General features: G+C 34.6%; 1 protein-coding gene across 2 annotated transcripts in view; it reads left to right on the top strand.

Annotated features, from left to right (window-relative positions):
• LOC149550850 (cyclin-A1-4-like) overlaps positions 1-8,803 on the top strand; it is a 58,422-nt gene extending 49,619 nt beyond the window's left edge. Inside the window, exons 4-11 of one of the 2 annotated variants that reach the window (XM_089786431.1) lie at positions 6,886-6,978; positions 7,057-7,190; positions 7,293-7,368; positions 7,477-7,553; positions 7,712-7,745; positions 7,854-7,988; positions 8,096-8,230; positions 8,342-8,803. In XM_089786431.1, the coding sequence (XP_089642557.1) occupies positions 6,886-6,978; positions 7,057-7,190; positions 7,293-7,368; positions 7,477-7,553; positions 7,712-7,745; positions 7,854-7,988; positions 8,096-8,230; positions 8,342-8,413 (756 nt within the window). In that variant the 3' untranslated portion in view covers positions 8,414-8,803. Of the gene's footprint in view, positions 1-6,885; positions 6,979-7,056; positions 7,191-7,292; positions 7,369-7,476; positions 7,554-7,711; positions 7,746-7,844; positions 7,989-8,095; positions 8,231-8,341 lie in introns of both variants that reach the window. The other variant, XM_089786430.1, reaches the window with a different exon arrangement.
• Positions 8,804-23,355: the final 14,552 nt, after the last annotated feature.

Raw genomic sequence — 23,355 nt, 5'->3', positions numbered from 1 at the left:
AAGGTCAAGGACATGTGTTGCACAAGGTGACCAAAAATGTGTGGTATGCCTCTCTTGGAGGATTCTACCTATAAGATTAGCAAAAAATCAATAATTAGTTACAAATACAAACTTTCCTTATTTAGTATTTACAAATTACATCAAATCTAAATTGAATACCATAGCATTACATTCATGATTCATATTGATTCGAATAAAAAAAATTAAATTTACCTGCTGCCACATATGCTGCCGCATTATCTGTGATTATTTGCACCACATTCTCTAATCCGATCTCCATGACAACATTCTCCAACATTAAAGCCAATGTGTGTGCATTTTTCACTTTGTTGGAGGTGTCAATAGATTTCCAAAACACCACATCATCTTTGCAAGCAACCAAGAAATTAATAATGGTTCTACTTCTTCCATTTGTCCACCCATCAGATAAAATGGTGCAGCCATACTTCTTCCACTCTTTCTTTTGGTCTTCTATCAATAGTCTTGCCCTACCAATTGCTTTGTTAAGCAACCTACAAAATTTAGGTGTAATAAAGTGTTAGTGAAAAATAGGAAATAAGTTATAACAATTAACATTTAAAATATAACAATAAACTGAAGTGAATTACAATTATTTATAATTATTAAATAGTAAAATACTAACCTTCCACTCATATCCTTGCGATTAGGCAGCTTGTACCCTTTGCTCGCTATTGAAATTGCATTCACCATATTGACCCAATAGGGACTATTAGCCACATTCATCGGGATATTGTTGAAAAACCAAAAATCAGATGCTGCAATATTAGTTTGCTCATGCACCTCCTTGAACCATGTAGTGCCCTCTAATGATGGCTGTGCTCCAGGTGTGTTCTTGGGCACAAAATAACTCCCTATCTCTAATGCGGATGGTGATGAAGAACTAGGTGTAGAGGAAGTGGAACCGGTAAAAGAGACATTTTGTTTGCGGATCCGTGGGCCATGAAGAGATCCCGGTATGTTCTCAAGTGCTTCTTCTTCTTGCATATCAAAACGAGCTTCTTCAGATTCAGCTATGGCTGCCCTCATAGCTAATTTCTCCCTCTCCCTATTGAATTTTTTCTCTTCAGCAGCTGCAAGTAGGGCATTGATGAATCTTTTTCCTTCTTCAGTTACCTTGAGACAAGGATTTGAATCATGTTTCTTTATGCTTGCAAGCTGGTATTTGAGGCGGTTTATGCCTTCAGAAATAATTCTCTCACATAGAATGCGTATCACCTTCCCAACATCATTTGGAGCTTCATAGGCATACTGCCATGCCTTATCTCTTGCATTTTTAAGCCGAGTGCCAATATATGTAGATGGACATGGCGTTTGTGGCCACTCTTTTTGTGGGTTTTGAAAGGAAACTTGGCAATAAAGAATATAACCGTTTCCACATAACCCATAATAGATCTGAAATAAATACGGAATTAAAATCCACATGCAAGAGAATAGACAACATACCCACAAAATGTGACACAAGATATACCTTGGGAAACCCTCATTGAAGGAAAAACCCAGCCTCCAAAAGCATCCATCACCATGTATTATTCAACAAAAAATACCATGGCTGTACAACCATGGAAGCTTTCATAGCCATAGCCACAACCGAGCAAACTATGTGAACAAGCATGAATCCACACATCCCATGCCATGCTTTCAACCTTCACAAATGCTCCTTTGGCTAACCTGTCAAGTCTTGTCCCACTCGATTCTTGCCTTTCTCACTCTTACTCTCTCTTCTCCTACAACAACTAACCTTGTGGCTACTTATATAGTAGCAAGTCCCACAAAACCACTAGGTGGTATTATATAAACTATGTGCTAAAATTATGTGCTACCTAACCCACTGACCGCACATTTAATATTGGGCATTTAATTATTTTCCCCAATATTAAATAATTACATGAAATATTTTCACAATGTTACAATACAACTCATCAAGAATATTCCATGAGAATTTTTGCATGTTGCACGTCCATCTAGGTACAACATTACATAATAAATAAAATAATAAAATATAACAATATTATGCAATGTGTGCAACACCCATTATCTCAACAATCTCCCACTTGTTGTATACATTGCATAGGGTCAATCCGTAGCCACATAAATGAACAAGGGAACAATCCCTCCCAGCACATCCACCATCATGGATCAAAATACACCAAGTGCTCCATCCTGGTACCTGCAACAAAATCAGAGTATCTAGCATCTCAAACATGAATGATCTCACCTCCTATTATGCCACTGCCACTGGACATACATAGAAGCCATCCAAAGAGAAAGCCACCCAACCTGTCGCATTAGAAGATCATAAAATCCTATACCAACTGAAATTTCAAGCACAAAAAAATCTGATCCAAAGGCAATCACATGTATCCGTAGTTGTCAAAATATCCATAGCTGAAATAGCACCCACAGCAAGTGCCAAACCCATCCAACTATCCATACTTCCGAAAAGTATATACCAAGTGAATCTCACATCATCAACATATCCAATTTGCAACCTACAATCACAAGCCTCAAGAGCAATACCTACCACATATATATCAAGAAGCTCCCACTGCAAAAGATAATGTCAAATCTATACCCAATCCACTCAACACATCTCAAAGAAGTGAATCCGTGTAGTATCAAGGACATCCACAATACATAAACTAATAACCATAAGAACAACTCTCATAACAAGTCTCCAACAATCTCCCAAATTCTCCACAACCAACAGAGGAAAGAGATAAAGGAATAACCATGTCATCTCTCACATGACATACATGAACACAAACTAGTGATCACAATCTCTAACCAATATCAAATCCAATGTAAGAAAAATTGAACATCCAGGAAGATAACCAAGACCGGAGAAACCATGCAAATCATAACCTGTATCATGTCCTTCTACACACACCTCTAGATGTAAACTGTGCAAGTATAATCTCCTCCATAAAACCCCAACAAGAAGCAACCATACCATATAACTAATCATGGATGTAAGCCTCTCACAAGAAGATCAAACTCAATAAACCATTCTTAAACCAAGGAATATCCCCAAATATAAAACCATCTCCCAAACTCAACCAACATAACAACATATGCACATGGAGATAACCAATGCTAAACCATCTCTCAAATGAACCCTCCAGAACTAACTCATGTACCGTAACTCAAGATCCATATCCATGAAAGACAAGCATAAATATAATGCAATTGAGAGAAACAATGGGCTATACCTCTCAAGTAGCAAACCGCCGAGTAGACCAAGAGTGGGGAATGAGAATGCTCATTAAGATACCCAAGTCTCCAACCAAGACTCATCTAAGAACAATCTCTTCTCAAGTCCATATCAGGTGACTGCCCCTCGGACTTCCTGTTGACACTATCAACCATCCCAACAAATACTTCTCTAATCCAAGAGAAATCAGCATCACCACCGTCTCTAAGTATCCATGAGCACCTGTAACCAATCAATCCATGCCAACTCCAAATGCAACATAGCAATATCATGAAGTATCCAGCTTATGATCAGTGTACTCAATACCAAGAAACTAAACCAAGATCAATGTCAAAGTTCCAACCATGGCCTCAGGAACATAAACATGACAACATGATCTAACCATCTCAACCAAAGAGATAACATGCTCCATATGAACATACCATAACATGTCACAACTCTAAACGCGTATTAAGAGTATACCATGACATAATAATGAAACCATCCTTATACTAAGGATAACATGCCAAATGACAACATAAACCACACCTTCACCAAGAATCCTGTGAGTTCTCAAGATGCAACCATCTCCATACACCATGAAGAAAAACCATCTCCACATACCATGAAGAACCATCTCCACACACCATGAAGATAACCAAGAACTCCATGAGTCCTCAAGATCTAACCATCTACACACACCATGAAGATAACAAGTGCACCATGCAAATGTCAAAGACGCTTCTGCAGCAACAGGATCTAAGACAAACCTCCAACACCTGCAAACACTCAATAAATATATCAATGCCAACAACTCCCACTCAACCGTGGTACCAAGTCACCTATGGCATCATAAAATCCATCTTCTACATGAAGATCCAAACCAAACTAAGAACTAATCCTGCACTGTCACCTCATCACTGTCACAAGTTCCCACTAAACTGTGTATCCAAACTATCCATGACATCATGATGAAAAATTCATCCTCTAACCATGAGAATCAACCAAGGCATCAAACCATCAAAGAACTCAAAGTGCACATTATGAGCTCCTCAAAAGAAACCAAATAACCATGATCCTCAACCAAGAAGATATACCGCCATAACTAAATCAGAAATCTAAGCTAATGAACATCAAAGATGTACCTATATATCCAATCATGTCATGCCAAAAATCCATGGCACCATGATCACATCCATGAACTGAGCATCTGTCTCTCAATATGTCCAACCTGTCAGCATAAAATAGTCAACCACAATCCTCCACCATGACTGTACCTGGTAACAACATCTCATCCTTTCTATATGAAGAAAAATATCAGCAAATCATGTGACTTAGGGCATAGACAACCCAAATCCAAGCCACCAATCTGAATATGCATCAATAATGAAAGATCAATGGGCAAAGACAACCCATAACCAAGCTATAAATGCAACCTGTAAGTATAGACCGCTTACAACACTGCACAACTTGTAGATCCAACAAGTCATCATAAATATCCAAACCAAACACTGATAATCATATCATCATGAGACCAAACTTGAGTATACAATGACATCAAATCTTAAATCTCCAATGCCATAAACTCATAATGTTACCATAGTCAAAATATATATATATCTATAAACTATTCAGATCAATATATCACCAAATAAATCATGCCAAACTTGTACCAAATTTGAACCAATGTGTAGGGCTTTCCGTTGACTACTTGAAGTCTAAAATCCGACTCCGTATGCTTAAGTTATGCCCTAATCCGTGCTCAAAATAAACAACATCTGACTTTAGGGCTCTTAAAACTTGATAAAATATCCAAATCATAGAACCAAACCTATACCATGTTGTAGTGCTCTGAATTAGCTTTCCAACGCCTGTAAGAACTCTGAAATCCGATATTTTGAGAGAAAGTTATGGTCGTTTTACTAAGTCTTTTTACCATTTTTATTGCGATTTTTTATTTTTTATTTTTTTTCTTGTGACGAAAATTTCGACAGGATTAAATTTGACGGCCATCATGGGCTGAAACCAAAAAACTTTTCCATTTCCTCTTAACATGGCCAAACTAGGGCATATTATATATCAAAATTTATGAAAATGTCAACCCGGATCCAATGGTGAGGTTTGTTTTTACCTACGAGGTCATTTTTGCAAGCTACCCCCTAAAAACCTCATTTTAAATGAAACATCCGAAAAAATCATTTTGTCCAACAATTTCATATGCCCAAATATTTTAACATCCCATCATAGCAGCAAATCCAAAGCCCTTAGATATGCAATAAATCATGCATATATATTGCCCTTTCTTTTATCCTCTCATGCATTCTCATGGATTCAATCTAGGATTACAATAATAAAATCATAGCTTTGATACCACTTGAAAGGAAACTTGGCAATAAAGAATATAACCATTTCCACATAACCCATAATAGATCTGAAATAAATACGGAATTAAAATCCATAATCAGAAGCACCGGGACTTCACCCCTGTGAGCATCACCTAGATCCAATGAGTGCTAAGTGTTCCATTTATTCTCATGAGAGATGGATTCATGTTGAATCACTACTCATGAAACATGGGTCAATGAGTTTGACTCAAAATCACACAGTTAAATCCTAATAGCAATATCACAATTTGACTTATTGTGGAAATTATCTCCTACTTATCGAGTATCATACTGTCAAATGTATTTACAGTTCTGTATTATACAGCCATACCCAAACATATTGTGCTCAAGTTTTATTTTCCATTGTGGCATACCAAAACCCCTTACTCATACCCAACCTTGTTCTAGAATTGGCGACTTCAGGGTAAACAAATATTTTCTTAACAAACTACATGAATAATAAATTGCCTCTTGTATTGCGTTGATTTTTTTCATTCTATTATTTTAGGTTTCTCTTCCAGTTTTTATTTTTTTCCCACAATTTGAATCTTTTCCCCAATTTCACGTGTTTTAAGTTTGGTGTACGTTTGTGCTATAAAAATGTGGTAACTCTCATGTCATGTCTGTTTCTGGCTATTTACATGCATGTGAGAAACTCTTCATACCTAATGTGCTGGATGTAGATTTGATATTGTTAGAAGGTGAAACCTAGATATTTTACTTTTGGAAAGTAGATTTCAGGACTTTTCACCAAAAATTTTCGAATAGGTTCTTTCACCTCAAGCAAAATCATTTACCCTTACCTACATGTACTAAGGTTTATGACCTTCATATCAATAACCACACCTTGCAAACTAGTAGGGGAATAATAAATTTCTAGATCAATTTTGATAAAGAATTTTGAACTTGGTCTTTTCTGCAGTGTATGTATTATCTATGCTGATCTCAATTATTTTTTCCTGAAGTGATTCGTTACTTGCTTGACAGAAAATATAATATCTTAATAAGTGAAATTTAACCATCCTCTCCAAACAAATAGAAGATGGAAACATATGTTACAATTCTGTGTGCTTTGTTTAGGACTCTTCTATGTTAAATACTAAATAATAGCTAGTTTTAATATAAGCATGGCCAACAATCTTTCTCATAATTTGTCACACCATTTGAATGTCTGATTCAATAAGTGGTGTTTTACTGCAAATTTGTGGGGATTGACTTCTACTTTAGCCTCTTTCTTGAATATTTGGAGGGAATAATGTCAACTGATGTAATTGAATTTGTATCTGCCAGAAGAAGAGAAGGCCACGAACAGACTACATGGAGTTCGTTCAGCAAGAGATAAACACTAGCATGAGAGGAATTTTGATTGACTGGCTTGTTGAGGTTAATGTTTTCTCCATTTTTTTTCCATAGTGCTGCCAAATTGGTTCCAAAACTGTCTGCTCATATCTGAAACTGCAGGTTGCAGAAGAATATAAACTTGTTCCTGAGACACTATATTTGACTGTAGCCTATATAGATCGGTATCTTTCTTGTGAAGTTGTAAACAGGCAAAGGTTACAATTGCTTGGCGTTTCCTGCATGCTGATTGCATCGTAAGAGATAGTACTTTCATCATAATTTTAAATGCTGTCATTGATTATCTGATTCAGCTTTAAAATTCCTGGTCATGGTTATTTCTTTCTACTTTTGCTCAGAAAGCATGAGGAGATATCCCCTCCCCAGGTTGAGGAATTCTGTTACATTACTGACAATACATATTTTCGGGATGAGGTTTGAAGAATTTGTTTCATTATGATCTTTACATTTATGCACACACAATTGTTTACATATTTGCACAGAAAAATGCAAAATTGTTATTTCTTTTATTTCTATAAACAGGTGCTGAAAATGGAAAGACAAATTCTGGCCCAGCTACATTTTGAGCTTAGCATTCCAACAACAAAGTGTTTCCTTGGGTGTGCCTATATTGAATTTTTTAAAAACTAAAACAAGATTTCTTTTTGCATTGCTATTAGTATTTTCCTTTCTTAGATTCTGTAGCATCTTCTTGTTATATATACATAGGTTATGAAATATTTGCTAATTTCTAACTTGTTATTCCTTTTGTGATTAGGCGTTTTATACGATCAGCACAGGTTTGTAACAAGGTATACAATACTATTAGTATAAACTTCTGCATGATATTTGTAAGTAATACATGTCCTTGGTCAATTATGAACTCCTCCTTACTTTTTTTACATGTCTAGTCCTTGCAGCTTGAGTTCTTAGCAAACTATCTTGCAGAGTTGACACTCTTGGAATATAGTTTTCTGCATTATCTCCCATCTTTAATAGCTGCTTCTGTTGTGTTTCTATCAAAACTCACTTTGGATCTGACCACAAGACCATGGGTAAGTTAATTTAAAAATTTGATTTAAGGCTGTTACATTTTGATCTCTATAATTTAAAGCTCCGATAGTTTTTATATCCTGAATTTGTTGTCTATTACTTTTTCTAGAATGTGACTCTGCAACATTATACTCGGTATCGCGCATCTGAGTTACGTGATTGCGTGAAACATTTGCATGAATTACAATGCAATACAAAGAACTGCAGCCTTTCTGCAATTAGGGACAAATACTGTCAGCACAAGGTAACTGCAACTTCTTCAACTAAGCTTTAAGGTTACCTTGATTTACTTTTTGTGAGACTTGGTTTCCATCTTTATCATTTTGTGATGTAAGAAAATGTCTGTTTCTCGCAGTTCAAGTGTGTGTCAACTCTGGTTCCTCCAGTTGTAATTCATTCAGATCTATTTCTTGACATCGATAGCTAAGCTGCATTGCCTGAGTGAAATTCTTTTGGGATGATAGATATAGGCAGTATCTGGTAAACTGTTCATGATTTGTTTAAGTCTGACATGTTTGGGTAACAAAATCCCACTGAAGTTGCCACAACAATATGGGTGGTAGAGTGCTGGAATGTTCTGACTCTCACATCGTTAATGTAAATTCCTGTATCTAAATTTCTTTTAAGGGCTTATGTACCATCTCGTAGTTTGATGTTGAAACAGCATAGGTGATTCTAGCTGATGTTTGGAATGGCACATATCTTTTTTGTCTGAGATAAACTAGTGAGGAAAGCTCCCAAGCATCATTCGCTGTGGTAAAATGTCAGACAGATCTTATTAAAGAATGATGGATGCTTCTGGCTTTGAACTTTGGTCGATTACTGTAAACATTGCACTATCATATGGACTATGTTTTGAAACTGATTGTTGGACATGTTGGATTTTACCCATAAATCAATAATAAACAACAATAAGAATAAAGCCAAAACTGAAACAATAAACATGAGAAATATCCTGGGAAAACCCTTCGAGAATCAAGGGAAAAACCCAGCCACACACAATAAAAGATCATTTTAGTGATAATGAAATTCGAGTTTACAATGTCCTTCACTTGATGTGATATATATAACAACAAGAGAGACTCATCACATTACAACCGAAGGTCTCTTCAATTTCCTGAACATAACTCTTTATTCCAAATACAACTCTTCGAATTTCCATGCCTTAACGCTATCAAATGGCACGTCTTTACATTTAATATTACAATTTAATCACAAGTGTCCTCTCCAGCTGAAGGTGACCATAGCGATAATAACATCCATATTTCTAGAGATAAAGATCTCTATTGAAGCTATAAACTCCAATAGGACAAAGATTTGATGCATTGTTCGCTTGACAACAAGATTAACTACTAGGATGGTTTGGACAGGCTTGGAGAATGACTTGCAATGCTTCATAGAGGAATATTAAAGTGTATGGTTTGGTGAACTTGTTTAGATGGTTTGTGTGGTTTTTCAATTCAAATCTCGTGTTGGTTGCTCCACAGGTGTAGATTTGGCGTCACATCCACTATTTTCTTATTTGTGTTGGCTTTTGGCCGACTCAACTATTTGCGATGACTTGATTCATATTAGTTGGGTTTGGACAAGTCATGTGGAGAGATAAGAGGCTTAAAATGTAACACTTATTTGGTGAATTCTAGAATAAAGTTTCTATCTTCTGAGAGAGTTGAAGAAATGTCTTTTAGATATTGCATTTTGAATAATGCTATACAACATGTTTGGCAATGCTAGTATTCATATTATACTTTATGTGCCCCCTCAAAATAGTTATTAATGGTGGATTCAACAAACTAGGTAAATTATACACTACAGTATTCATGTATGTGCAATTCAAATGCGATAGTGGGATCCATCTCCAAGTTATATTGGCCTAGTGTGAATATTCTTTCACCTGAAACATCTTGAGAGGAACAGAGCCTTACATGATCTTAATCTATGTTTTATTCATATGTTTTACTTATAGGAGGGTATCCATGGTTGCAATGAGAGAGAAGACATAGGATTTAAAATAACTTGCATAAAAGCTAATTTTCTAGTAGCAATCTTTTCCTTGCTATCCTTTACCCCTGTATTTAAAGTGGATAAACCTGATTCTCTTTACTTTTTGTGCGTATGATGGTCAAACTATTGGTGTTTTACCAATTGCAAAGTTGTACTGATTCCTTAGCAATTTGGATGAGTCTATGAGTCATTGGGAACAATTTCCTTCGATGACCACAATGATAGCATTATGATTTGTGTTGTCATTGATGTCAATCATCTCTAGGGTGACATTGTTTTTCGTATGTAAAAGATTCACCTGCTTAAATTAGAAGATTTGAAAAGAGGATCAAGGAAGTTGCTAAGGCTATGAGATTGATTGATAAAGAAGATGTTTAAAGAGATTTACTTGTTGAGGTTATGATCAATGAAGAAGATTTGAAAACATGACTAGGGTTGTTCTTGAGGCTATGATTTTTATTGAGGAAGAAGATTTGATCCTGCAGTACTAGAATATGCAAGCAAGGATATTTGAAGATCTTTTTAAAGAATGATGGATGCTTTTGGCTTTCAACTTAATGATTGGTTGTGATATTTCTATTAGGAAGCAATATCACAATTTGACTTGTTTTGTAAAATATCTCCTACTTATTAATGATTGGTTAATGTAAATATTGCACTACAATATGGACATATTCCCAAATTAATTGTCAGACGAAAATTTGATGCGTGGTCTGACTTGCAATAAGGTTGATTGTCATGATGATTTATATAGGCTTGAAGAATGGCATGCATTGCTCACAAGAGTAATTTTAGAGTATGAGGTTTGATGGACTTGGTCAAATGGTTTGTGTGGTGTTCCAATTTAGATGTCTTATTGATTTGCTCCACAAGTGCAGGTTTATTGTAACATGTGCTATTTTGTTATTTATACTGGCTTTTGGCTGACTCAACTATTTGCCGTGACTTATTCATGTAAGTTGGGTTCAAATATAAGTCAGAGAGAGAGATAGAGAGTTAAGAGATTTTTGCTGGTACATGGTCCTTTAAATTGCATTTCATGCATTGGAGAAAGTTTTGGGGCCATTTGGTAACTTGTCATTAATGTGTTTCCACACGTTACCTTTGGCTTTGGAAGTAGTTGTGATGCTTATGGATTGATTATAATATTCAAAAAGTTTTTTTGGGATGTAATTGGGTCCTCTTAACTTCTTAGCATAAATCACATTGAGTATATCTATTCAAGGTTGTTGACCTTGTATTAGTAGTGCCCATTGATGGAAAATATGAGAATGACGAGAGTGAGGATAATTATGAAGTTTATGTGATTCAATCACGAAGGTGATTTTTTTTTGGATAGGGTAGAACAAATTTGTTTGAACGATCAGACTCGAAGGTCATTATTGTTGGTTAGAAAAAAACCAGTTACATCTTTGCCGAATGAGTTCTTTATTGAGGATTAATGTAATTCTTGTCAATGTGCCTAAATTGGTAGGGACAACGAGTTCCTTGTTTTCTATCCTAAAAATCATAATTAATTATTTTGCTATTGTGAGTACATTTCTTAGTATGGTTTCCCTCATCTTTGGTCTTCCATGAAAATTCTTTGTTCTTATGTGTTTATATGTATGCAAAATATTGCTTTGTAATAATTTGCCTTAGGGCAAAATGACACCAAGATCAAGAAGCTCAAGCACTTAGCACAATATGGACCAATAATGTATGATCATAATAACAATAATGAGAATGGATATCATATGAATACACACTAGAAGTGCTTGTATATAAAGGCATCTAGAATGACTAGGAGTTAGCAAAGTGATAAGCCTCACAACTAAGCACATGTCCACTAAGAGTGAATTATCCTCCATTGAGCACAAGAGTTTGTGCGATGATGAGAGGATAAGCTTACATAGGTGTATCTCGTAAAGAGATGTTGTAGACACCATGTGCTCAATTGGAGTGCAAACATCTGTGTTGTCTACATGACAACTCAGATGAATATGCAAACTCCTATGTTATCAACAAGACAACTCATACAATAATGCATTAACCTAAGTAAACTTAAGTAAAGTGTAATAATAATCAATTATTTACACTAACATGCTTTATCTTTAGTTGATCATTGATTAAGATATTCCAAAGTTGGGATAATATTGTCAAAATTTAAAGTGTGTTGATTTATTCTTCCCATGCCCCACTCCTTCTCAACACAAAATTGTCTCCAATAATTGGCATAAGAGCTAGGTGGCATTTAATTGCTTATGGTGAATTCCAAGTGGTTGGTGAACAAAGTAATAAGGTACTTAAGTTTGATGAAAATAATCATGCCTTTTGGAAAGCGAAGATGGAATCTCACTTGGATTCTATACCTTATGGAGCTTTCGATGCAATTAAAAAAAAAATGATCTTATTGCAGTAGCTACTCTAACTAGTCCAAATGAAATGAAGGCACGAGGACAATGTTAAGGTTAAAAATGCAATTATCAGTAGTTTGGGTAAGTCAAAAGTGTTGAAGATTATGGGTCGCAAATCTAGATTCAATATATGGTAAAATCTATTTAGTATTTATGGAGATAAGAGGATCAAACATATCGAGCTGTAAAATCTAAAGCACACATTTGAAACTTTGAAGATGCTTGAAGATGAGAACATTTCAACCTTTAGGTAAATGAAGTTGTCAATTCAATCAAAGGCTTTAGAGGAGTGCTGAAGATGATGAGCTAGTTACGGAGGTGACAAGGATAATGACAAAATCCTATAAAACCCTATTGATTGGTTTCCAACAAAGTAGAGATATGGAAATGCGTACTTTCGATGAGCTACATGATGTTGTTGCTGCATTCAAGCTGTTTGAACTCAAGGTTAATCATCATGAAAACAAAGATGTTGCTTTTAAGGCAACACAAAACACAAGCATATTCTAATTTGGATGGAGCAAACAATATTAGAAAGCCAAAGAAAGGACCTGAAAAATACAAATCTAAGTTGTTCATTAAATGTTTTAATTGTGGAAGAGTTAGAATCTATACTACTAAATGTTGTTTTAGAGTAGATGGGAAAAATCTTGATGTTGATGAAAAGAAGAAAGTGTAGGAAATAAGGAAACACACAACTGGGATGGGGGTTGAATTAGTTGCTTCAAAACTTCAAGCCCTTGAAAGCTTTAAACCTTAAAACCCTTATTGCTTATCTAAACGATTTAAGCATGCATATATAAATCAGAAACACATCCACTACACAATAGTAGAAGGATTTTTAGTGAGGAAGCCCTACTAAGGGAAAAACCTCAATGGGACTAAAATCCACAATAAGAATATACCTTGTTTGAAGTATAACTCATTATAATGGGGAATGCACTTGCATTTAGGAACACTACCTAGAACTCAATACTCAATTACAAGAGGGCTATAACCCTAAGGAAGGCTCATTGCCTTATAAATTGTTCCAATGATAATAATAATTTTATGAATTGAATAATGCCATCTAACACATTGTAATACCCCTCCTTTGCTATCATTGTAGGCTTAGTTGTTAAAGTTCTATATGACTCTTTTATAGATGTGTTAGACCTTATTTGATATTTGAAATGCAATTATTGATATGCTGAATAATTAATTATGTAAGGTTGTAACAATTTCCTACTTGCAGTGATGATGCTTTAATTGCTCTTAGTTAATAAAATTACTTTAATGATGATGTCATATGGTATTTCTTAGAAAGATGTTTATTATATCCTCATGATGATGAGATATTCATGTTAGCATATTAAGTTATTTATATTTAGGATTTACTATTATACTTACCCCATACTTGCATGTGTGTGTGTGTGTCTGTTATATATTTATGTTTGACGTGTTTGATATGTTTGATATTTATCGTAGTCACTTGCATGTCGGGACCTACATGATGTAACACTTCCCACCATTACCTGTTTAGTTTATATATAAATGTACATGTACATTTTTGTCTTTTATACATATTTGCAAGTATTGAGCATCGACTTCCCTGAATTGCTAGGATGAGCGCGCTCTATCACAATAGCTCAATGGTAAGAATGGAGAGATAATGTTCGTGTCCAATCTTAACCATAGCCTAATTACTTGTCTTGAGAATGAGGAAATGTATTTGATTGCCTAACCTTTTTAGACCTGTGAATTTATCTATGTACGTGTTATTTGATTTTGGTTTTGGTCGATCATGCTTATGTTGTCTTTATGTGATTTGGCTATGTGATTTACTTGGTAAATAATATAATTATGATTTTTGGATTAATTTTATGATATTCGAATTATTAAATATTATATTAAAAATAAAATTTTAAATATGAGAATATTTATTGAATATGTACTTTACTTCAAAAGAATTAATTTAAGTCTAATTTAGAGAATTGGATAAAGAGAATTAAAATATTAAAGATTTAATATTGTTTTATTACAATTATTTAATTAATAATAAGTAAATTAGAGTTGCAATTAAATAATGAAATTTAATTATTATTATTTTAAATAATAAACTACGCTTTGAATAATGATTGCACTAATTAATGAAGTGGAAGAAAATAAATAAAATAAAATTTTAATTATGAAGTTCTTTAAGTGTGCATGAAAGGATTAAATAATTAAAATAATTAATATTTAACAAAGTTAGTGAATTTTAGTAATTGGGGGAATAAAAACCTTAGTTATGGCTATGACTCTTTATTAGAGGGTTTGTAGTTTTTTTTCACAAACAAGTTTTATAAAGTGAACAAATTTTGGAATGAGAGCAAAATAATTATTGGAAGTTTCGAGGGTTTTGGATTAACAAGGGTTTCACCAGATTGTCCAAATTTGTAGCAACAAATTAAGGTATGGTTTGAAACCCATAGTAATAAATTTGTTTGAAAAGATTTATATTCTTCGTGCTCTCTTCAGTGCTTGCAATTTGGTTGTTTGATTTATTGTAGTAACTTTGATATGTGCAAATGGTGGAAAATTTCATATCTAAATTATAAGAATTAGAAAACTTGTTATTATCAAACTCTTAATTGAAACTTTAGAGGAGAAAAATTGGAGACAAATAAATACATTCAAGATAGAGAACGAAGTATGTTATGCTTTCATGTTTTTAGAAGATTAAAGACATGTGAAAATAATAATTACATAATTATTTATTTTTTTATCGGTAAAAGTCGAAGCTTTATAGATTATATTAAAATAACATTTACAAAATCTTCGTTCAAACTGGCATTGGTAGGAAAGAATGCAGAAATAAAACCTCTAGTCTTGCCTAGGAGTAAGGGTTTTATATAGTGTACAAAGTTAAAAGGGGCATTCCTCAATTTCCCTAGCCCAATTAAAAATATATCATTTTTACACTTAATTTCATTTTATAAAAATATAATATAATTTTTAGATTTATTAAACTTTTTGTTTTTGATTAATTATTAATTTCAGAATTTGAAATTTATATAAATTATTTATTTATTTATTTATTTTGAAAAATAAATAAATAAATACTACTTATTTTCTTATAAGTGGGGTTTTAATATTAATTCTTTTTAAAACTCTTGGTTATAACTTGTTATATTTTATTAGTGCAAGTAGAGTTATAAGTTAATAAATATATATTTGTGACTTAGTTATATTTTAAAAGAAGTTACAATGGAGTTCACTATATAATCTAGTTATAAATTTTTAAATATTATGAAATAGATTATAAATAATTAAACTATAATTATAATTTCAAGTTTGAGTTATCTCTAGTTGCATTGTGAATTTAAGGAAAAGTAAATATTAATACTGGACGTAAATAGAATTCAAATTAATATTTTCAGAAATGAAATTATATTAATGTTTAATCTAATCATATAAATTTATGTTATTAATTAAATCATTTATGATTTAAGATTATTAACATGATAATAGTGCATGATATTTTATATGCAGAAAGAGACTTGACATTTAAATACTTATTCATTTTACTAAGTATATTATCTTACCATTTATGTCAGCATGTATATTCTTACTCAATCTGAACATAGAAAATCATGTAATTAAACTATATGGCTAAAAACTACGTGTTTTCTTATATTCTATTTATAGTCTTGCAATTTTATTTTTGTGATGGTTTTCTTTGTGGGTTGCTTAGTTGGCCAAGTTAGGATGTGCATCAGAGGCATTTTTGAGATGATTATTTGACTGGATGTCATGATGCATGTATTTGATGATTCAAATTGAGATTTATTTTATGAGAATTATTTTGACAAACATTTATGAGAACTTTGGTTTTGAGAACCAATTTTATTTTTGGGTTGCCTGTTAAGGAACCAAATTCGATTAGTATTACTCTTGTGGTATGAGACACAATTGTGGTTTGTGAGTTTTGGGAAGGTAGTCTAGGTGCATGTCTATGAGAGTGGTTTGCAATGGAGGTCGTGACCCAAAGTGGCTATTATGTAGCAAGTGATAACATACTAATTAAAAATATTACCTCACCCATGACTTGAGATAAATTAAAAAAACAGGTTAGAGATTTTACCTCGTCCATGCCTTGAGTAGTTGTATAATCGAAGGATCGGAATTGGATGATACCTTGAGAGGTATGACTAGTTTCCTCGTCTTCATGAGAGAGTATTTTGGTTCTGCATAGAGTTACTAGGGGGCTAGGGTCCTGAGAGACTACCAGGGTAGCCTTAGAGTTAGTTAATGTGATGACACTCCCTAATATGTAGCCTGCGTCTCCTTCATGTTTTTTTAAAAATATTTCCTCTAGTAGTGTACTTATTGGATGTTACTTTTGATTGTGTATTTATTGTGAGTTATTAATTATTGATTGGACATCAATTATTGTTGACAATTGACTTTTATTGATGAGTGTCAGTTATTCATTGGTGGTGTGTTTATTGTTGGAGTTAGTGATTGGTGGTTTGCTTTTATTGAAGATAGTTGTTATCTATTGGTTATTGTGTTTGTGACACTTGACATTGATTTGGAGGTGTTTGTATCTTTTTGGTTTTGATATTTGATTTGTACTTAGTATTTGTTGTTGATTTTGGTATGTGATGTTGGTTTGGGTGAGTGTATTTTTGGCTTTGTTTATCTTTGTGTTATTAGTAGTTTGAGTTACCCTTGAGATAGATTTGCTTATTAGGATCCCTTGCCTAGAATTATTTTATGATTTGATTATTTGTGTGGATTGTACATTATCTCTCCTACACGGTGGGAGTGGGAGCTTGATTCGGTGACCACATGGTCAGGAGGTAGTGACTTCTTATCATTTGGATCCCCCTCTGATTGACATATGTTGGATGTTTGTTGATGTAGTTGCACCTTTATCATTCTTATTCTTATCCTGGAGATTTCTATTTAGTTGATGTATATATGTTATCATGTATCTTGTATTTTAATGTACTTGTATCTATTCTTGCATACCCTGTGACATGTGCAATGGATGCTATTCATTAGATGTATTTCATTGCATCAGTTGCGTTTATGTATTTTCTTAGGAGATGATGTATCTGTTATTTCTTTATGATCAAGAACATTGTACTTGAGACTTAAAGTATTTAATAAAATTTCTTAAACATGATTCAATGTGAAGGAGCCCTTGAGGAATGAAATTTGTATTGTATTTGCATACACGTGTTTGATGTGTACGTGTATATTACTTCCACATTGTTACTTTGGTATTGTTTAAACTTTGGAAAAAGTTATGTAAACATTGTAAGTTGTTAGGCTTATTTCTATTGGGTTCTTGAGTAGGGTGTTACATATGCCTAGGTCAGTTCTAATGAAGTACAACACAAATCTTTGATCAATTCTTCTCTTCCACCTTCACATGAACCCTTTGATCACCAACAAATCTATCACTACTACTTCACAATTTACCCAAGCAACCATAACTAAAAATATTGCCCTAATTTCCTTATTTAACTCGTCAACCTTGAAAAATAAACAAGGTCACACTTCAAATTTGCACACCAAAGATATCCATTCAAACATGTTCTACCACCAAAATAGAGCATTGATCCTTATCAACAACTTTGAGTTTGTAAATTGTCGATAAAACATTTTATTGATTGATCATAAAATGCTTTTCTAGTCATGTCAACTAAGAACATAAAAATAACTACCTATAACTGAGAAATCCTTACAATTCAATCACCACGATCAATGTCGACTGCCAACTTAGTAGAGACATGATCAAAGAACATCCATATGCATCATGACACACAAACATCTAACCAATCCACATCATTATATTTTTAGAATCTCTCATTCCAAACCTCAAGAACATTACCACCTTCAATTAATACACTTGAAAAATGCCTTGTAGACACTCTGGAACATTTGAATTAAAGACACATCATAAGGTCTGAAACATATTTCCAACCACAACTAAAAAACAATGTCGAAGTGCACATCGAACTAATCTCTTTGACTTTGCAAACACTTGCAAACAGTGAAACAACTAATCACCATCTCTGACCTCATAACGTATCGAAATCATCATGTCAACCCGTAAAACTTGGCATAGATCAAATATACACTCTGTACAACATCCTTTGATGTGCGCAACTTCTCATCTTTCGTAACTAGTCCTCATTGAAACTCTGAACATACTTCACCATCAACCAAACAAAACAAAACAATATGTTGACAACAATGATAAAATATCCAACTTTCCAACAATCTTCACTTTGTTATTGATGACTACATATGATATGAAAAATAATTAATGCAATTAAAAACCAACAATCTCCCGCTTTTTATTGATGGAGTCATCCAAATTTGTGGATTGCCAAAATCATAAGAAATAGTTTTTACAGCGGGGAGAGCCTGTTGAAACTACTCAAGGGTATGGGATAGTCCACAAATCTTTACTAGAACCATGGGACGAAGTTGCTCAGTTCTTGATCAAATTTGTTACTTGCGAGGGATGCTACAAATATGTGTATGCTCATCACTTCCGCCTTATGCTAGATTTATAGTATGGTGTTCTTGTTAATCTTCCCTATTATCTCTTATGTTCCTTGCAGTGTTCATGTAGTCAATATTGAGTGGGCCATGTTGATTCTCTTTCCCATCACAGATTGAAAAAATTACTTGTCCTTTGCACCCTTCGCTTTGCTTAACTTACCTTGGAATGGGATGTTTTTGTTGATTTAACCACTATAGATTACCTTGAATCCTTTGTCATCGCGAAAACCCTTGAAGTTGACTCTTCTAAAAAATGGCAGGCAAAACCCTTCTCTTCTCCAAACCCTAAAAATCCTAAATCCCCCAAGATACAATCCATCAAATAGGTAAAAGGTAGACCATCTCCCAAGAAGAAACAAGGAACCCCAAGCGCACATACTATGGTTATTAGGCAGAAACATCGCACCCCTAAAAAATTAGAGGAACTTACTGCAACAACTCATTCTGTTGAGGATGTAGAAGTCATAAGTGTTCAAAACTCTACATGAAAAAATGATTGTATCTCAAGGGAATTAAGATCACAACAACAAAAAAACAAAAAAAATACTCTGACTTTGGCGTCTGGCTTTGGCTCCTACGCTTGACTTTATGGCGGCCATTTTAGTTTTCACTCTAGCTTCGGCTTCTGTTGCTTTTTGGGCTAGGGCTTCTCCTAATCCTGGTGGGGATATTTGTTCCCTAGGAGTTGTGGGTGGTTTGACCATTTCCTATGCTGATGTGGCCACTTATGAGGCTGGTCTTGGTGGTCAAGTTGTGCGTCCAGGGCCTCATGCTGCTGTGCCTGTTGGAGTATGTAACCCTATTCTAATCAATCTAGAGTTTGATCTTGTCAATGAGATTTCTACTTATGCAAAGAACTTCTCCTCTACCACTTCCATTTTTTGTTTTAGGGGTTTCTGGCCCTCTCTATCGGATATGCACGCTTGGATTTCCAAATTTTGAGAGCCTATAGTTTCAGATATTGTCCAAATTTTCCCTGTGGCAAGGGGCTTTTTCATTGTGAAATTTGCTTCTAAGGAGGATTGAAATGCCATCCTCAGGCGTGGTTTCTCTTGGGAGGAGAGATTCCCCTTGATGATCAAACCATGGTATGTAGATTTTGATCCGTCTATTGAATCCTTTAACAAGATACCTCTATGGGTAAGGTTGCCTAATCTTCTCCTTCACTTATGGATGGATTCAGTTGTGGAGGCTGTGGGGGAGGCACTAGGGGAATTTTTGCTAATTGACTCTGTGTCTTCCAATGCGTTTCGGATGACATATACTTGCATTTTTGTGGAGATAGATGTCTCTAAGGGGCCTCTAGAAATGATTAAATTGGCCTCCCTTGATGGCTCTTGGATTTAACTTTGAGATTATGAGGGCATTCTGTTCAGATGTCGAAAATGCCATAAGACTAGCCACCTCGCAACGTGATGCTCCTCTGGAAAGGTTAGATCTAAAAAATCACCTTCTTGGTGGAAGGGGGTTTTGGATGATCACTACACTTTTTAGAAAGCTCCCTCTAGTGGGGGTGATTTGGTTGATTCTTCTCAGGATTCTTTGGAGGCAAATTTTGTAGCTGCTCAACATGATTTAAATGTTTCCCCTATGGTGGTGGCCAATACTGTTGACCCTCCTTTGAATGCTACTATCTTTGATTTGGTTGATGCTCCTCATGTGGCTCTAGCTTCGAGGGGAGCTGTTGCTCCTCCTTCATGTGGTGGTGGTACTTCTTCCTTGGTTGTGAGGGATTAGGCAAATGTTTGTGGTTTGGATGACTTTCCTTGGCAGAAGGCTACTAGGATGGTGGAGCATGGATGGACAAAAGTAAAAGGAAAAAAGATCAAGCCCTCTTTTCCATCATTTGATATGTCTCTACGTTCTCAAAAGAACGGATCTAAAAGTAAATCTTGAGGCTCAGATTTCTTTTCCAACTGCTCACTTGGTCTTTTTTGAGGCCATCCCTTTTTGTTTTGGTTAGCCTGGTCTCTTTGGCCTGTTGTCTTGTAGTTTCACATGGTTTGAGATTAAATGTCTTCTTTTGTAACCATGGGGTTTCAGGATCTCATTTAAAACCTATTTAGGTGGTAGTAGTGCATTATGTTATCTATGAGGCCACTCTGGTCTCCTTGTTTTGTCAGGCGACCTGTCTCATCTAAGGTTTGCTGTTTTTGAGTTTGGGCTTCATTGAAAATTATAAGATCTGTAAAGGGTTTCAGGCACCCTTCAAAACCCACTTTCCTTAATCAAAAACCAAAGATAGGGTAAGCAAAAAGGAATTTCTACCTCTATTAAACAAAATGAATTATTCTTAGAAGAAGAACATGCCACCGAAGAAGAGCAAGAGGCTGAAGAGGAATTTGAAGAAGACACTAAGAAAGGAGAGGGTGCCCTAGAAAGGAAACAAAAAAGTCCCATTCAAAGCCCTGCCATCGATCAAAATGAGGAAACTCTTTTGGAAAACCAACAAAGCCTTGTTATTGATAAAAATGTGGAAACTCTTCTAAAAAACCAACAAGATTATGCCCTTGATAAAAGGCAATATAAGGAACCTAATTTGGAAGTTCAATAAGAGAGTTCAACCATAGAACCACCAATTGAAACAATGACAGATGCATTTATAGAAGAAGTAATAGAAAAGGCCTATAATGTTCACCTGGCAATGATTTTCCAAGGAAAAGGAACACACATGCTCTGAACCGTAGAGGTCAAGAATTAGATCAAATATTTCAAACTACTCAACTAACTTGCCAAGTTGACTACTCCCCCTGAGGTGTAGCCTCCAAACACCAATCCAAATAAATGATATCTTTATAAATTAACTTTTATTGATGCACTACCCTACATCTTAGTTTTTATCAGAAGGGACAAGCACCCCAACTTGCCTCTGAAATACACAAATCTATTTAACTACATGTTCCTTGGTAAGAACATTGATGCAATACAAGGTAGGTGTATCACCAAAGGAGATGACCTAGCCCCCTCCAAATAACCACATAACAAAATATAAACAACAACATAGTGATTTAGATCCAAAAAACCATCAACTATCATAATGAAATCATAAGATTTTCATTGATCATGCCTTACTGTAAGGCCTTCTAGGTTATGGCCAAACACATAAAGAAATTTCAATAACAATTATGCAGACCTCGTAAGATCCAAACAACAACTAGTCTAGACCCACAATTTGGTAGAAAGTTATAAGAAGAATCTAAATTTGTGCTCGCAAGCCACCAAACAACCCTCTTGTTCCCAAGCCCACACTTATCTACTAGCTCTGCCAAACTTCGCTCCTCTCAGCCACTCTGTGCTGAACCCCATGCCGATATCAATGACTCTAGAAACCATAAGACCCTCTACTTATACTAAACCAAGCCACAAGTTGGCTTAGAAAATTACATTAAATAAGCGCTTACATTAGATAATCCCTCAAGCCACAAGTTGGCTTGATAACAAACATTGAATACATGACACTTAGGACAAGCCCCAAGTTTACAATGCATAACTAACTCAAATGCCAACATAAAAGTATGCACCCTTAGTTATAGGTCCACATGCCATCCAATGATCGAAATAAAAGAATACAATAGCCAAATCCCATAGATAGAACCTCACATAAATAATCTCCAAAGTTTGCCCAGGAAACCAAGAGCACGATACCAACAACCACCAAAAAGGCTCTAACTCTAATAAAATAAATCCAATCATTATGTGCACTTAGGACAAGGTTCCCCAGTATATCTTGAACACATCCCCAACCACGTGAGCCATAGGCTTGATGGGTGTGCATTTTGATCTTATGCATATTTTCATCACACTTTAAGCCTTCCTATTCCCTTTCATGCCATAAATCATAAAAGAAATATAATATATTTGCTAAAATGTAAAGTAGAAGATAATTTTTGGAACAATCCACCAATTGTAGGAATCGACAATAATTCAGACTGGTTTCTACTGTAGGAATTGAACATGAGAGGATAAGGAGTAGGAATGATGATGGAGAAGAAAAATAGATGATCAAATTTTTGGATATCTATACTTAGGCAAGATGCTTAGTCATTTAAATCTTATAGTTTACATGCCTTAATAGAATATGGCCAGGACTTTATGCTAAATATGTCATGTTTGTTTTATGGTTTGAAACTAGTGACCGATGGCCAAAACATAATTTTAAACTTAGACAATAGTGTCTGGTTGTGAATGCATATTTGATTCTATTTTGGCATCTTTTTAAACTATATAAGTTTGTGTATGTATATGAGCAATGTTAGTATGCTAATAGAAACCAAATTTAAATAAAGCTTCTACAAAGTAAACAAAATTCATAAACTTCAAGATAGACTAAGATGAACTCTCAATTGAGAATATGAGCCATTAATGGGCTCTCTCAATGAGAAGCTCTCTTGTTGAGTAGCTTTGTCTAAATAGATAGGATGTA

This window comes from Cupressus sempervirens, chromosome 6 (genome assembly GCF_028749045.1).
Source record: "Cupressus sempervirens isolate cs-2001-9-10 chromosome 6, ASM2874904v1, whole genome shotgun sequence".
Taxonomy (NCBI): Eukaryota; Viridiplantae; Streptophyta; class Pinopsida; order Cupressales; family Cupressaceae; genus Cupressus; species Cupressus sempervirens.
Note: the sequence above shows the minus strand (reverse complement) of the source record. Positions and strands in the feature narration are given on the sequence as shown.